The 17,927-nt window shown below is 42.7% G+C and overlaps 1 protein-coding gene across 4 annotated transcripts in view; it reads right to left on the bottom strand.

Annotated features, from left to right (window-relative positions):
* The window catches only part of igdcc4 (immunoglobulin superfamily, DCC subclass, member 4), a 49,422-nt gene extending 32,653 nt beyond the window's left edge, over positions 1-16,769 (bottom strand). For all 4 annotated transcript variants that reach the window (XM_028956899.1, XM_028956900.1, XM_028956901.1 and 1 more), the window contains exon 1: positions 16,536-16,769. In XM_028956899.1, coding sequence (XP_028812732.1) covers positions 16,536-16,602 — 67 coding nt within the window. In that variant the 5' untranslated portion in view covers positions 16,603-16,769. The remainder of the gene's footprint in view (positions 1-16,535) is intronic.
* Positions 16,770-17,927: the final 1,158 nt, after the last annotated feature.

Below are 17,927 nucleotides of genomic sequence, written 5' to 3'. Positions count from 1 at the left end.
CAGTCCATTAAACCATGACAAACCAGCAGACAAAAAAAAATCATTTTTATTCTGTGATACAGTATTAAATAAACAAGCTGTTGTCTGTATTCGAGTGTCATTTGTAAATCTGGAGGTGAATGTGGAGAAAGCAGCAGAGTAGCAAATGCACTACTAGTTTGGATGCACCTACTCTGAGGCAGTTATGGAGACTAAAATGAAGAATCCAATCCAAGAAATATATTTAGTATTTACTGTAGCAGCAGAAAGTAAAGTATGTTTGAAGAATATGTCAATAAAGAAATAAAGTTGCCTCTTTTTACATTCATGACTGCTTTAATCACTTTTGACATCATCAAAAGCCACTTGATGAGATGCTCATTAAAATGAGTGAATAATAAGAAAGTGTCAAGCATAAACCTTCAGAATTGTTTTTTTTTTTTTTTATTATCACCTAACCTCACATATGTTGTTTCATAATCCTGTGTCTTCAGTTTTTTTGATTATGTAAAAAATGTGAAAGACATAAATTAGTACATTTGTCCAAACTTTTGACTAGTATGGTATCTGTAATAAGCCTAATTTCGGCACTTGGTTGATCCCAAATTGCCAGATGTAGAAGTCAAGAGGTAATACATTAGTGAAATTGTACATACAGCTGTAGTCCGTATCCTGCGTTCTTTTTCACTGCCACTGTACTACTTCAACAATTGTAAAAAAAAAAAAAAATTATATACAGCCATGTGAGAAAATTAGGACACCCTATGAAAACCTGTATATTTTAAAATATATTTGGACGTATGGATATTTAATATCAATTTTAATGATATAATTAAACAATGAACTAAACAGGGTGGTAGTAGCCTAGTGGGTAACACACTCGCCTATGAACCAGAAGACCCAGGTTCAAATCCCACTTACTACCATTGTGTCCCTGAGCAAGACACTTAACCCTAAGTTGCTCAAGGGGGGACTGTCCCTGTAACTACTGATTGTAAGTCGCTCTGGATAAGGCCGTCTGATAAATGCTGTAAATGTAAATGTAATCAAAAATTTAGAAAAGCCTTTTTAAAACTTTCTGTGAAATGTAATTTAAAAAGAATGCAATTTCTGGTGAGGTTCCACCTCCATGATCAGTACATCGTTACACAGCGTTGCAATGGAGCCTTGTCCTGGTAAACTTCAGATTAGATTGGTGTGCACCTGACTGTTGAAATGTTGACGTGAGCACCATGGTGAGAGCTGTCTGATGCCCTCAGAAAGAAGATTGTGGCCGCTTATGAGTCTTGTAAGGGATTTAAAAGATCTCAAAAGAATTTGACATCAGCCATTCCACCATCCGAAAAATAGTTTACAAGTGGAGGATGTTCAAAACAACTGCCACCATGCCCAGGTCTGGCCGTCCAAGCAAAATGACCATGACCCCCCCAGAGCAGACCGTAAGATGCTCAAAGAAGTCATCAAAAATCCTAAAATGTCATGACGGGAAGTACAGCAGGCTCTGGCTACTGTCAATGTGAAAGTGCATGACTCTACTATCAGAAAGAGACTACACAAGTTTGACATTCATGGGAGGTGTGTAAGGAGGAAACCTTAAGACCAGACTGAAGTTTGCCAGAGCGAAGACAATGACTTCTGGAATAATGTTCTAAAATTGAATTATTTGGACACCAGAACAGAAGACATGTTTGGCGTAAACCAAATACAGCCTTCCAAGAAAAGAACTTCATACCAACTGTGAAGCATGGAGGTGGCAGTATCTTGGTTTGGGGATGCTTTGCTGCAGCAGGACCTGGCCAGCTCACCATCATAGAATCCATCATCAACAACAACAACAACATTTATTTCTTATATAGCCCAAAATCATATACAGTATGTCTCAATGGGCTTTGACAGGCCCTACAGTTGACACCCCCCACACTTGACCCTTCTGCACACAAGGAAAAACTCCACACAAAAAAACTCTAGGGAGAGAGAAAAAAAAGAAAGGAAGAAACCTTGGGAAGGAGTGATACAGAGAGGGACCCCCTTCCAGGGTAGAGTGAGCCTGCAAACGGTGTCAGTGCAGGGTTGGATATGATATAATAATAAGTCCTACGGTTGTAGGGTTGGAGAAGTCCAGGATGTATTAAGTGTCATGGTCTAGATAAGGTGTCTGTAACGATGTTACTGGTCCATTTGAAGATCCCTGGAGCTGTAGTTGTAATGGTGGTGGTGGCTGTGGCGACCCTCTGGTTTGTTTCATGTTTTGTCCTTGTAAAGCAGTTGTCAGGAACCAGGATTTATTTGCTGGTCTGATCACTGGGGTCTGCCAGTAGTCTGGGCGCCTGATTCCGTGTCTCGGAGAAAAACAAACAGAAGCAGCGGCAGACGGTTGGACTGTACGACCGATACTGAAATATGTGGTATATTGGTGCTACAGTGGCCCGGTACCCTAACTAGGACAGCCTAACTGGTGAATTTAACTTTGTCTGTGTCTAACAGGGGGACTCTGTGATAAACTGGACTTTATAATTGACACTGTGTCAAAATCAAGTGAAATGAGGGTCTAGGACTTTAGCAAAAAGCCAGAGAAAACAGATAGGTTTTGAGATTGGATTTAAACCCTGAGACTGTGTCTGAATCCCGGACACTGACAGGCAAGCTGTTCCACAACTGCGGAGCTCTATAGGAGAAGGATCTGCTCCCAGCTGTGACCTTTTGCACCTTTGGTATAAGTAGTGACCCCGCACCCATTGATCGAAGGGGGCGTGGCGGTTCGTAAGGAACCAAAAGTTCACTCAGGTACTGTGGGGCGAGACCATTTAGAGCTTTATAGGTTAAAAGTAGGATTTTGTAGTCAATCCTAAATTTGATGGGTAACCAGTGCAGTGATTGTAAGACTGGGGTGATGTGGTCAAATTTCCTGGTTCTGGTTAGAACTCTGGCTGCAGCATTCTGTACTAGCTGGAGTTTACTCATGCACCTACTAGAGCATCCAGACAATAATGCATTGCAGTAATCTAACCTTGATGTAATAAATGCATGGACCAACTTTTCTGCATCATGCATTGAAATTATATTTCTTATTTTCGCAATATTTCTAAGGTGAAAGAATGCTATTCTAGTGACATTATCTACGTGCGAACTGAATGAGAGACCTGCATCAATGATGACACCTAGATCCTTCACTTCAATACTCGGTGAGATAGAAAGGCTATCCAGGGTTATTGTGTAGTCAGCCATGACTTGTGTAGTCATGAATTCTACTGTGTATCAGAGGGTGCTTGAAGAACATGTGAAACCATCTGCAAGAAAATTAAAGCTCAAGCAGAACTGGATACTGCAACATGACAATGATTACCAGCAAAACCACCAAGGACTGGCTAAAAACTAAGAAGTGGAGAGTCCTGGAATGGCCAAATCAAAGCCCTGATCTTAATCCCATTGAGATGCTGTGGGGTGACTTGAAATGGGCCCTCAAACATCTCACAGCTGAAAGAATTCTGCGTTGAGGAGTGGGGCAAACTTTCTTCTGATCGATGTCAGAGACTGGTAAAAGGCCACCAAAGGCGTCTCACCGAAGTTATATCAGCCCAAGGGGGCAACACTAGTTATTAGGGGGTAGGGTGTACTAACTTTTTCCTCCATTAAAATACACATTTGTTATGTGTAAAAATGTTTACATTTTTGTTGTTTAATTGTTATTAGGTCACTTTGTTTCCAGACATACATAAAAACATGATTGGACATTGATATGTGAACATTTCCTAATAAAAAGCTGATTATTTAATAGGGTGTCCTGATTTTCTCACATGACTGTATAATGAGCAAACCTGCTTTTGTTAAACTTGCCTGAAATTCAGACTGAATCCACCCTTGTGTTAGGATAAGGATAGGACTATTCAATCTGTTATCCCGAATCCCACTGGATTACCCTTTGAACAATTGCAGTCGTGTATCATTTTCAGGTTAATGCACGTACTGTATTACTGCCGGGCCCTTGATGAGTGTATTTCTGCTCCATACTGTTTAAGAAAACACTGATGCTGCATCAGTACACAGAACACAGTGTTGCTGGGTAGATGGGGACATGGGCTGATTGATAGCCATGCGCAATGCAGCCACAGAAATCGCAGGGTGGGGTGTGTGTGTGTGTGTGTGTGGTGGGGGCACACGTATACCTGCTTGTGTTTGTGAGATTGTGTGTGTGTGTGTTCCCGGGAGCTCCTGCATTACTGTCCAGTTCCAGCCATTAGTTAACTGAATGAGTGGCTCAGTGTTTAAGAATGAGGCTCCTCCATCACGCTGCGTATTCATAAACTGAAGAGCAGAGCGCACCCAGCATACAGCATTCTTCTCCAGCAGATCCCTCTTTCTCACACACACGCACACAAATTTATAATGCTGTATGTCTAGCTGTAGACCTCTGACTGGACGAGCACACGCATACACACACACACACACACACACACACCAGCTGCAGTGTCAGGTGTGATTCAATCCAGCTGTGCAGATGACTAAGAAACGCAACAGGAAATTGTTTCGCCTTTCTATTCACACACACACACACACACACACACAAAAGGAAGCTCAAGGGCTCAAGTCCTTGACTGGGTATCATGTTTACTTGGGGATGTGTGTAAGTGAGTGTGTGTGAGCACATGCATGGGCATCTGAGTGTACAGAGAAAGCAACGGACAGACAATAACCATCAGATTTCAAACCATTAAATGTCACTCCCTTTTCAATCACAGATATAAAGCTTACCCACAACCCCCAGAGATGTCATATGACAGCAGCTTTCTCGACTTTTTTTCATTATCTTACAGGCACACACACATGCACACACACAAACGTCACAAAGACAGCGCACATGATAAGCTCACTGTTATCTGTATAGATGTGAAACAATGTCTGAATAGAAACAAGGAGACAGATTCAAATCTGAAAGAAAAAGCAGGAGGAAATGGGGACAAAGAGACAAAAAGTGACCAATACAAATGTTATTGGCAATTTCATACTATGAAGCATGCAAATCTGGTTGGTGGATCCAACGAAATTCAGCCTGTAAGGAGAAATCCAGTCGAAAATCTAAAAATACATTCCCTTGCATTCACTTACATCTTTCTCCACTATCTTTAAATGCTATTTAATGGCTTGAGGTTGGTTAACTAAAAAGGGGGTTTCTGGAGACACTTGGGGTCAGCAGGATGGTTATAAGTACAGGAGATGAAAAGGAAAGGAGAGCTGAAGTGGCGTAAAAATGTGTCTTGCTCCAGCAGGTCTCAGCTTTCTGCTCTTTCATTTTGGCGAGTCATTAAAGACGGCAGAAACTCTGCCTCTTTGAATTCTTCAATCTCTCGTTCCCCTTCAGATCATTCATCACTAGAAATATTGCTACTGCTGTTCAAGGATCAAGGATACCTGAGTCGAGTCACCAAAGTTGATTAAAAAAAGGTCACCATAACTTTTTTGTTAAAAATTTGATTAAAGAGGATCAATCATATCAAACTGTTAGCTTTAAGCAACGTTTAGAGGCTTTAGACGCTTTCACCCCAGCATGAAAAGTTAGGCCTGACAGAATCAGACCTAACCCGACAAGTACATCTTTTAAAAGCCCGGCTTTCTTTGCAATGTACGAGCGATAGACTTCGAGCAAAAAGAAATGTGCGGGAAAATGAGGGGGTTTGAAACAATTGCTCATCTTCCGTTTCACCTCCTCAGCAGCACCTGACAAATTAAATTAATAGGTTCCCGGTTCCTGTGCTTCTAAATGAAGATGATGGTTCTGAAATCCAGCTGCCAAAACATCAGCGCTGTGCTTGCCATCTACTACACCTAGTTAAAGAGCAACTGTCTCTCTTCTTTTCCTCCTCCATTAGGGGCTCTCTACCCCTCAGAATCTGTAGGAACTCGCCCAGCTGAGCTTTTCTCTCCCCTCTCTGCTTCTCCAGGTCCAGGCACCCTCTCTGCTTTCCCTCTTATTCCCTCTATCTATTTCTCCTTTCCTTTAATTTGAGTTTTTCCGTAATATTGGTACCATATTTATATGCATATTCAGTGAAGTATTAAGGACATTGCACCATTCCACATTTGGCTGTGGAACAAATGTGGAAGGTCCAAACTTGCAGCTGAAACTCGAGGATACCTTTTCCCTCCAGCTTCTCTGACCGAATAAGACAAGGTGGAGTTCCTTGCTCCAGGCAGGGGAAAGATTATGGGTGAGACATGGGTGAGGGGGCATTCAGAGTATTGTGCACCGACCTAAGGGTCCCAATGTAAGTAATATGTGTTGTATTAGTTCATTTAAATGAACAGATATTCAGTGTTTCTTGATCTGTTTTTTTTTCCCAAGCATGGGCAACTTTTTCACATTCTATTGAAACAATGAAAAAGCACATTGTACTCAATCAAAATGGGTAAGACAGCATTTGTATTTTTATAATCGATTCATCTGTCGATTTTTTTTAAATCAGAGAATTGGATAAAAAATAAAGCACTAATTTCCAACCCTTTATGCAAAAACAGGACTATAAATAAATAAATAAAGTGCCACCTGAGCTGCCACAATAAATTTTTATAAAAAAAAATAAAAAGAACAATATAAATCAGAAAATTTAACATTTGTTAGAATGTCAGAACTTGTTCTCTACACTACACTTTCATTGTTAGCCTTCCACTACGGTAATGGGTTTTCTTCCTTGGCAAGGTTCTTTTTTCCTCTTTGTTCCTCACTTGGCTGTGGACATCAGCGAGGATGATAAAAATTATTCAAGAATGTCAAAGCTTTAACTGGACCGTAAACATGCAAATAAATTGTGCAAAATCCACTTTCAAATAGCCACGCAGTTCATTATGCGTTAGAGACAACTGTGAAATATGAACGACAGGCATCTCACGTCACCTCACCTCACCTCACCTCACCTCACCTGTCCTCTCCAGCCATACTGTTGTCACGTGGGCTAACGGGCACACTGTTATGTCGTGGGAGGAGAGGTGGGCGGGTCAGACCAGACGTCTGTTTTAGCACGTGTAAAAAAATCCCACATAACGCGTGGTCGTGTTGAGCACGTGCACAGACCACTGCTTGCTGCCTGCTCAAGCAACGGCCATTAGAAATGCCATGTGTGGGGACGATGCTTTGCTCAGTGGCACCTCAGTGACACCATGGCTGTGGTGTGTGGCTGTCCACTTGAAGTGGGCACGTTTGACTCGTTGGAGAAGAGCAGCAGGTCAGGGGGAGCAGGAGTGGGAGGGGCCCGGACACGGGGCAATGAGGGAAGTCTTCGGATTACAGTAGTCGGGTGTCACTGCTGCCGTTCCACAGTCAAGCCCCCAGGGGGCGCACAACCCAACCCAGACTCGCTGACTCGGAAAGGTTCCTCGGGTTCCTTCGGCACGGATTGGGATCAGCACTGGTGTAATGAGCATCAGGAGTGGCTTGTTGTGTCTCATCCGCTCCCCTACAAAAGCCCAAGTAATCTGGAGTCTCCCATGTGTTAACCCGAGTGTCCTACGTGTGCACCTCCATACTGCTCGTGCTGTGCAGAGTAGGTGTGCCATGTTTATGCATAGTCACGTGGCATCCCCAAGCCAGCAGGTAATGAGGCAAGGTGTTTGACCTGAAGACCCAATAACCGCAGCGGTGACAGCCCTTTTTCATCCCAGGAGAGAGAAGGACTCCAGTGGAGCATCATTGAAAGTGAAGTGATTGTCATTGTGATACACTGCAGCACAGCTCACGAGCACACAACAAAATGTGTCCTCTGCTTTTAACCCATCACCCTAAGTGAACAGTGGGCAGCCATGACAGGCGCCTGGGGAGCAGTGTTTGAGCACGGTGCTTTGCTCAGTGGCGGATCGGATTGGCAACCTTCTGATTACGAGGCCGCTTCCTTAACCCTCCTTAACCACTGCCCATCATAAGCCTGAGCCTAAATTTCACGGGTTGCTGAAAAGTATTATTTAAAATTTTGGTGCATAGATTTTTTTTTTACTGTTAATTTATTGCCATTGGAAATTATAGACTAAAATTGTTTACAAATAATTATTTTAAATGATTTATTACACAAGCACACATAAATACATCACAAGGGCCAAAAAAGACAAACGTAAATGAACCCTGAAGCGTGTGACTAATTATCAGGAACAACATAAGTATTCTGGATTGTCTAGATCCAGGTCAATGCAGCAGCCATGACTTGTGGCTGCTTACTGCATTTAACAGGTCCTGATGGGAATCATCTGGGAGCCATCAGTACCTGCTAATCAGGCGCATGAATGCCTGCTGTGTGCGCCCCGGCAGCCTCTGGGCATGACAGAACCACTGGCCTAAAGCTAGCAAAGAGAAAAATGGCTGAAAATGGAGCTAAGGAGGGCAGCAAAGTCATGCTTTCAAATGTTAATAAACAGTTTCAGTCTGGCAATATCAGAAAAAAATAGCTCAAAAAATCGAATCTTTTAATCTGGGAAAATATATCAGTTCTTTAGCCGTATAACCCAGGTACTACAGACCAGAAGTTTGCATTTGCTGACCGTTTACTTACCATGAGCCCGACTAAAATTCTAAAAATTGAGGCTGAACCCGACCCTGCTCTACTAGGAACTACCAGCGACTTAATAGTGACTGGCCAAATTTATGCTATACAAAAAGACTCCTAGAGGTAGGGAAATTCATTTTTTCATTAAGATGCATCCTGTTGCAAAAGCATCTGTTTCTAAATTAAAGTTTTAAATAAAATATATGTTGTGTTTTTGGAATCAAACAGATTAAACATAAAAATGTGCACAACATGCCACTATTAAGTCCATGTTGCATATAGTGTACTGAGCTTTGTTATGTTCCCGTTTATTTAATAGGACCACTCCACGAGCCATTCAATCTGTAACAATCGGTTCCCACAGAGAACACAGCGTTTTCAACTGTGTTTTAAAACCGTGCGCTGTACCAGGCCTTTCATTTAGGTCCTGTTCCTTCAACTACAGTACATGGCAAAAAGGCCACATAATGTAGGTATATTATCTCACCTGCCACATAACTTGTTGTTTGGTTTGACCAGTGGTGGGTGCTAATTTCCAACCTGGAGATGAACAGCCAGAGAGCGAGGGTTTGGAGGGGTGGGGGGGATAAAGGCCACGCCCGCTGGTCAATGTACAGCACTCATTCATGCACATCCTTGGAAAGGGCCTCAGTGCGGTGTGGAGCTGGGGTGTCTCTGGCCAACCAAACACAACGTCATGGCCAGCAGCAGGTCAAACAAACGGACAAAACAAACACGCCGAAAAACAGGCCAATAGCATTTACAACACTTTACCTCCCACCGGGCTTATTCAGTGCAAATAACTGCCAACCCATATATTTATAAAGTAATACAACTAATAATTATCTGGAGTGCGATTAATGTTGCAATTGACATAATATGCATACTTTATAGTTTACAATATGCTACGCGCTCTCCTTTATTCTCAGACCAATGTTCAAATGCCACGGGGGGGATGGGTTTATTGGATTAAAACTGCAGTTTATGAAATTATGTAGCGGACGGTTAAAGCGCTTTGCAGTGAGAAACTTCTTCACGTTCAAGTTTTTGTAAGCGAAACTCTGTGTCCCAACGGAAAAGAACTCCCCACTTTGACCCCCACCCACTCACCCTCGATGCCCCTCTTTGAGCCTCTGCACCAGCTCCTCAGTCATGTGACCAAGAGGACAGCAGAGGGGAATGGAAGGAATGTCATCATATGACTGTTTACCCAACCAGTGCGGCAAGGAGACCCCAATTTTTCCCCCTCCCACCCACACCAACAGCAGAAAAACTGTTTCTCAGCAAACTGCACACATCAACAAAAACTAAATTCGACCCATTTTTTTGTAAAATAATATGCACAAATCCATACACCTTCGAATGCAAAGTGAACAAAGGAATCCCAGTTGCACCAACAGACAAGTCACCACCCCACAGGACAAAGTGTCCAGTTTTACCGCAGACAGGCCCCAGACTGAGGGTCCTGCCGGGATATCTTGCATCATATCAGCTCCTGTCACTCACCTAGTCTGTTCACAGGAAACTGTCAATTAAAACCCTCCACCAGTTCAGAGAGTATGGCTGATGAGAACTTCCTACATTGGTTTAGTGTTCTGCTCCTGTACTCTGCAGCCGTCTTCAGGCCGTACTCTGCAGAATGAGTCGCACATAAATCAAAAATGCAGTTTTGATTCTCACAATAATCACTCATGAATTTTACATGAATTACGCAATCACTGCGACATTAAGCAATCTCATTTCTTCCACTAGATCCACTGGTCTGAAAAGTTCAAGAAGCCATTTTCTTCATAGGGCAGGTGTACTGATTATATACTATAATTTATTACCTAAACAGAAAACCACCAGTGCACAGCATGCATGTTTGGAGACCAAATGTTGAAGCTCATTGGCTGTGTAAAGTAACGTGACATCATAGAGACTGGAAGGAAAATGCAGAAAAATGACTCATGTCACATGCTGGGTGCAAGACTGCTACCAAATGCATCAGGTATCCTGCATTGTTACTGCAAATGAAAGGACCCTGTCTTATCACTTTTATATGTTTTGCCAGTTATGACAGCAACCTGCTCTCCAAGCATGCCTCAACAGCCCTAATTTTGTTCAACAAATGTACAGCAAAAATCATTTTGGAATGTGAATAGTGAAATGCATCCTGGGTGCACTTAGATAAGCACCCTAGCTTTTAAAGTGGATCTTTAACACCAAACATCTCTCTGATGTGTGCAACCAGCCCTCTGTGAAATAAAAGCTCCACCCAACTGAACAAAATGAGATCTCCTCTCCTCTTTGACAGGAGACACTTTGTTGTCTTGTTACTGGCTGCCACTGATGAAGGAGTCATGGCTAGACAAAAACCTCTCAAAGCACAAAAACACCCCAGAACCACCATGTACACTCAACTACAGCCAGTCTTTCCAAGTGAAAGCCTGGGCTTATTATCTTAACTTGACATCTGCTAGCCGGCTGAAGGTACCAGCCTGCTAGAATTTAATACATTATTGTACAGAGCGCAAAAGGAGACCTTGGCATGGGGCTCTAGCTGTGTTGAGTATGCATTGCAGGGAGGTGAATCAATGGTTAAGTAGCCATGCAGTAAGCATGTGTGTGTGTGTGTGTGTGTGTTGATCCACGATAAAGAACAAGAGTTTATTCACTCAGACACATCAGTTAATCAAGGACGAAAAACTGTAAAATCAAAATTTAGGCATGATGGAGGGGTTATAGAGAGCATGAAATTAATTGAGGGGCTATTCCAACACCTTCCAAAAATGAGATGGGGTCAGGTAAAGGATCTGATAAAACATTCAGACATCTCCGGATAAGTCTATCTGGACCAGATACACTTTCTGAAATTAGCAGAAAAATTAATTATAAGGATTATATCTGTCCAGATTTTGCACGGCTCCCCTATTACACTAACAAACTTACATAACGTCTGAGAATGAGACGTACACACACACAGCCCTGAACTACCCGTGATGAGTTCAGCATAGTTGACATATATGCAGTAGTTTGATCTCTCACATGGAAAACAAGGTCTTTGTTTTATGGATTGGACAGGGGGAAAAAAGACAGAAAGAAATGCCCTCACATCCCATACAGAACCCCCCCTCCCCAAAATCACACCACAAATCCCCCGCTTCCAACCGTCCAGGACCTCTCACTTGCTGTAGTTCTCACAACACTGAGCCCTCCCACACACACCCATTCCCTTCTCAAAAACTGCCGCTCCCAGGAATGCAACCCCCATCTCACAGATGCCACACTGTGTGCATTTCATTCAGAAATCAAACTTAGTGAAGAGTGCCACGTAAACCAAAATGTATGGAAGGAGGAATTAGACCATGAAGGCACATTTCATTGCCTCCAAAAGCGATGCTTGGAATAATGGCCGCATGACAGCAATCACATGATACAGTATATAACAGGCATTAAAGAGACTTTGTCAGACAGCTGTCCAAAATGCATAGGGACACAAATACAGGAAACTGAGCCTTGCAAAAACAATCAGTTTTACTGAGCATCAAGTAACCATCTTTCCAATCTCAATTTTTCAGATTGCTTATTATAACAAGGGGCAGTGGTGGCCTAGCGGATAAGGAAACTGACCGAAGGCTGCCAGTTTGAATCCCGAGCCACCAAGGTGCCACTGAGCAAAGCACAGCCTCCCCGGGGTGCTTTGCATGGCTGCCTACTGCTCACAAAGGGTGATGGTTAAAAGCAGAGGACACATTTCACTGTGTCATCGTGTGCTGTGCTTCACTTTAACTTCATAAAACTAAGACATAAAATGCATGTTTCAATGGATAAAAATAATTCATTGCACTTGACTAAAGTGTTATCTGATGGGAACATAAAGATAAAATCTGTAATGCATCATTGCAGCACGCTGCAGATACATTGCCCACACACACACACACACACACACAGAATAAATGAATAAATGTACAAACCATACAGTCACATGTTGCTAAGCAGGGGTGGGAGATATGTTATATACACAGTAAATGACTGTATCATGACCATCAAATATGAATCCTAACGTTATTGTTCAACAGCATGCAATTTGCTTCTGAGGCCCGCTTCACTGCTTTCACCCCGCCAAACAGACTCTCTCCGTGGCCCATCCAAAAAACTCACCTAGCACGCGGTTTTCCTCACGGTGTCACAGTAAGGTGACATGGTTGAATTGATTTGCCACGCTCAACATTTCATCATAATCAACCTCTCCATCTTGGTTTGAGAGCCTGCTTTGATACCTTGTTTCTATTGGTCGCATGTCATTGTGTCACAATGCGCGAAGTTCAACTTTGTCAAACTCAACTTTGGCTGAGCGCTTCGCTCACCGCCCACCGCAGCAAAAGATCATTTTTCAGTCGTGCACACTGTAGAAAACAATGAGTTCCGGAGTGCAGCACCGTCTTCAACCGGCTTAACAGCGGAGAAAAGCAACTCCACAGAGATAAGTGAAGGCCCTGCACTCCTCAGCTCCCGTTTCGCACAGTAAACCACGTGACGTGGTACTGCGTGCACTGCTTCCGACACAGCGCACTGCAAAGACCTGCCATCTGAGGTGAAATGCGGTTTATAATGAATCCTCTGCCATGATGCTCAACTGACGTAATAACAGTTATCAGTTTTAAAGTAAAGTAAAATAACCGCGTTCTCCGCCTGCCATTCTCTGAAGTCCGCCATGCGCTCAGTACTGTCTCGCGTTTCTGCAGGGCTCTCGACTAACTTTTTTCACTGGTTACACTGGTGTGCCTAACCTTTTTTTTTTTTCTTAGCTGCACCAGCACAAAAGATAAGTGCACCAAATTTTTGATGGCATTGCATTTAACAACGCAGTTTTACAGGTTCCACTTTTTTTCTTTTTAAATCATTTTGCGTATTGCCGTATTGACTTGTAAATTATTAACTAACAATCTGTTTAACATAAAGTTCTTTAATTAAAGCCAAATTCTACAGAAAGTTAACTCACTGAAAACGTGGTGCTTAAAATCTTTCACTGAGCTGAAATTAAAACAAGATAAATGAAATAAAAAGAAACTCCAAATTAAAAGTGCAAGTGTTTTAAGGGCTTGAACTTGATTATCACCTCGGCCTGATGATCTGCGTGTCGCTGAAAGGCTGCGGGGAGAGGGGACACTGGGCCAGCACATTTATCACTGCATGTAATGTGTTTTATACTACGTAATGTGTCTTTTAATGAGTGGTCAGGTGATGCGTTTCAATTAGCACAAAAATGGATGCTGAGGCAGTAAAACGGAGGCTAGCTTCTGGCATCTAAGATGTGGGGAAAAAACTTTTACCATGAACACTGACATTAAACAATTTATAAAAGATTAATATAATGCGTGCAAAAAGCTGTACTTTAAAAAAGTCGGCCTGATTAAAGCTCTAATCCGTGGCTACATCCACTCTGTCTATCTGATGGGTTCAGGATACCCACCTCTCTGACTGACTGCAGCACGGCCACTTTAAAACATACCGGAATATCTGGCCCCGCCCTTCACATCCTCTGATTGGTTTAGAATATGACATGGATCGAATATGTGTCTGTTTTTCCCCCGAACGCTAGAGGTGTGAACCTTCCCAGGTCGATTCAATTGCGATTATCAATGCCTCGATATCGATGTATCCCGATGCATGCCATAAATTTTCTACATGGTGACATGATTATTTTTCAAATACAAGAGTTAAGGTCTCGTACAGCGGTATGGACGCTTTGAAAGTGAAAGTGAAGTGATTGTCACTGTGAAACACAGCACAGCGCACTGTGCACACAATGAAATGTGACTTCTACTTTTAACCATCACCCTTAGTGAGCAGTGGGCAGCCATGAAAGGCATCTAGGGAGCAATAAAAAGTGGAATTTAGCATTTATACAGTGATTCAGAGGAAATTTTAAGGTATCAAGATATATAACATGTTCTTTGATGTAACTTAAAAATATTGCAATATCATTTTTAGGCCATTATGTCGCAGTCCAATTGTTAAGTTTGAAGATGATAAAAAAAGCAATATATTATGCCCAGAAATACTGGGGGTGTGTCCACGATGCTTTCACAAGTGTTAATGAATATCTAGCCATGTTTGATTGGTACATGTCCTCCAGAGAATATGCAACTGGAAAACAATCATTAAAATGAACCTCTTTCCACTCTGCTAAAGATTGGTAATTATTTTCTCCTTTTTTTGTAAGGTAGCAATATGTATTACTGACTAGCATAATGGAGCCAAATAAAGTTTGAATGCATTAATAAAAAGTTGTAATTTCTGTAATAGTCACATGTCAAACTAGCACACTAGTTATTACAGAACCACAGGAATGACTTTTTAAAGATAGGAGACCAAAACTGGACACAGTATTCAAAGTGATATGTTACAAAGGAATTATGCAACCTCAGCATATCATTACTCAATAAACAATGTGGGTAAACTAAATAAAAGACAAGTTACTTCTTTTATTAAACTGTAGTTTACCTAAAACAGTGTAGTTTACTTATAACAATGTTATACCAATTACGGTAAGCAATGTCATTCCAACATTGTTACCATACCATTCTGTCCCACTGTCCCATTCTCATGAAGATCTGCAAGACAAATACTCTCACACTGGACAGATATTGGTTGCGCTCTGGAACAGATGCACCCTACTTATTTGGACGTGTGTGTGTTGTTTACTGACCAGTTTATGCCCAGAATGGGCTAAAAGCAGAGGACACATTTCGTTGTGTGACTGCGTGCTGTAGAGCACTCCACTTTTGTCACTTCAAGTAAAACATAAAAGCAGCCCTTATTTCATCAGTGTATTAAAAGCAAAGGTTTCTGGATATTTAAAAATGTGGCTCAACCAATTAAGTTTTAGGGCTGAATTGTAATTATTTCATAATTCGGTACGGCTGATGTACACACACACACAGTAAGCTTGAAGAAGAGGACAAAGTTTGCCAGGGCCGCTATACTGTTCGTCGGGCGTGGAGGATTTTAACTAATCAAATTAGTGGAGCAGAACTAACTGTTGTGTAACTTCGGTTCTGGAACATGACTAAGCAGATGCAAATGACAGTCCCCAAGGAAAGAAAAGTTTGGTATGAGATACAGACCACATGCACGCGATTCGTGCTTATTAGGCTGCCGACTTCTAGAAGAAATAGCAGAAATGGGAGGAACGTTATCAGAAGAAACCTAGTGCTACTTTTCAGAAGCACTTAAAGCACGTTGGTGCTGCTACGTATGGCCTACTAAAAACACTACATAATAATATTAAAAACAGGAACCCTATGCCCAAAATTCCAATACCGTGTGAATATTATGCCTTCAAGGCAGATCGGTTTAATCTTAAAAGTATTTTATTAATTACAACGCACAAGCAGCCTACTAATCGGGTGGATTGGACGGGCAGTGGCGGCCTAGCGGGTCAGGAAGCGGAGCAGAGGACACAATTCACTGTGTGCACTGGGTGCTGGGCTGTGCTGCGCTGTCACACGTTCTACTTTCTAGAGATACTGGTTGCAACCTGGTGCATCTAGCCGCACGCCAGCATGTCCGCTTTTGCATTAATGACCAGAAAATCAATAGTCCTGCCCCAAACGTGCGTGCACCATGTGGGGACTTTGGAAGCAGGAGTTGGACACGTTCCCCCTCCGGGGAAGCCAGTGCGGTTTTTAATGTCAGGATCTCTTTTGTCATGTAAATGTTGGTGCTGCTGTGTGCATCCTGCTACTACACACGCACACACACACACACACACACACACACACACACCTCCTTACTTTAAGCAACTCAAAAACACTGATCATTTCACATCTACTTCATTGGTCCCATTAATAAAAATGCCTCCATGACCGTTGAACCACACATGTACCAGTGACCAGATGACGGAGCCCCTGTCCTGCACAACCCCAGAGTCCCCACACCCGAAACGCAACTTCGGCCCTTTGTTAAATTACGGGGAGGTGTAAACAGCGAGTAGCGCCACACACACACACACACACACACACACACACGGCTCCAGAAGCGCGTTACCTTGCAGGGAGAGACCGCAGCGCCCCAGCGAAAGTAGACAGAGAAGCCACAGATGCTCCACCGCCATGTAAAGCCCCTGGTTCCCAGCGGCCGGGTGCGCCGACAGCTTCGCGCGTTCGACGCGGCTTCTATCACGCACGACGCGGCGTGGCGGGCAGGGACGGCCGTCGTGCGTGTCCGCGCCTCTTCGCCATGTTGCGAGCGAAATGTCGGGAGCGCGCCGGCCGCTCGGCACATATACTCACGCACGCACGCACGCACGCACGCACGCGCGCGCGCACACGGTCACGCGCGCGCGCAGGAGCAGCCTGGGCCGGGGCCGGTCTAACACACCCCCTGCTTTTTTACCCCTTCCAGAGTTCCCCGAGTTCATTCCCAGGCGCCCAGTAATAAGGTCACGAGTGGGCTTTTCGTTTATATTCTTATTATATTTCCCATCACAGGAGCAAAATAAATGTAGAAATAAAAGCTTGGGTGGATTCACAGGTAAACTGGTGTGCTTCACGGAACTGTGTGGGGCGGTAATAACCTCGTGGTCAATGAACCTGTCCGCATAACCAAAAATAAATCTGAAAACAAGAAGATCCACGGTGGAGGCCTGCTTCACCGGCGCCTACAGCGTTTGCACATTGTATGCAGCGATGCGCCTCAACACCGCACTGCCAAGTTAGGTTTTTCATTTGTGAGCTCCGTATGATGAAACAAAAACGAGCCATGGTCCAAAAAAGTCCGTTTCAGATTTCTGCAAATGTCTTTAGGCCTCGCATCACCCAACAATGACTGGGGAGACTTCATGGCTCGAGATTACTTTTGAAGTCGTCATATAACAATTCATAACTGTTACATATTATAATACAATCATAATACAGTTACAAATTAATAGTAATAATGGTAGCTGCCTTTTGATAGAAGTCAGAGAGTATTGACTAATGCACAAGCAATGATTAATTCATCATTCACCTCACAGCATCATAAAAACTCTTGTCATGCTACACCAATAAAACATTTCTAAACCCCACAGTCCCAACTCTCACAAAATCTAATTTCTAAAATACAACCCAAACATACACATGTTCATAAGTATTACAAGTCATGAATTAATGAACATCATATCTTTCTGTACTTATGAATGTTCTTCTGTCATTTAACAGGCATCACAATCAGCTCACAGTCATGCAAATGAAGCACAAAAAATCATGTGGTCAAGTTCAAACAGTCACAGCTGCAAGCTTCTTTAAAAACCCTGTCAACCTAATGGCAACTATGGAGTCATCTAAAATGACAAAATTCAATACTACAGGAACACAGGAATTTCATAATCATAATTTTACACACAAACCATATTAAAACAAATATATGCTGATAAACTCTACATTTTAAAACTAAATTCTA

This window comes from Denticeps clupeoides, chromosome 16, assembly GCF_900700375.1.
Source record: "Denticeps clupeoides chromosome 16, fDenClu1.1, whole genome shotgun sequence".
NCBI lineage: Eukaryota > Metazoa > Chordata > Actinopteri > Clupeiformes > Denticipitidae > Denticeps > Denticeps clupeoides.
The sequence above is the reverse complement of the archived record's forward strand: the minus strand, read 5'-3'. Positions and strand labels throughout refer to the sequence as shown.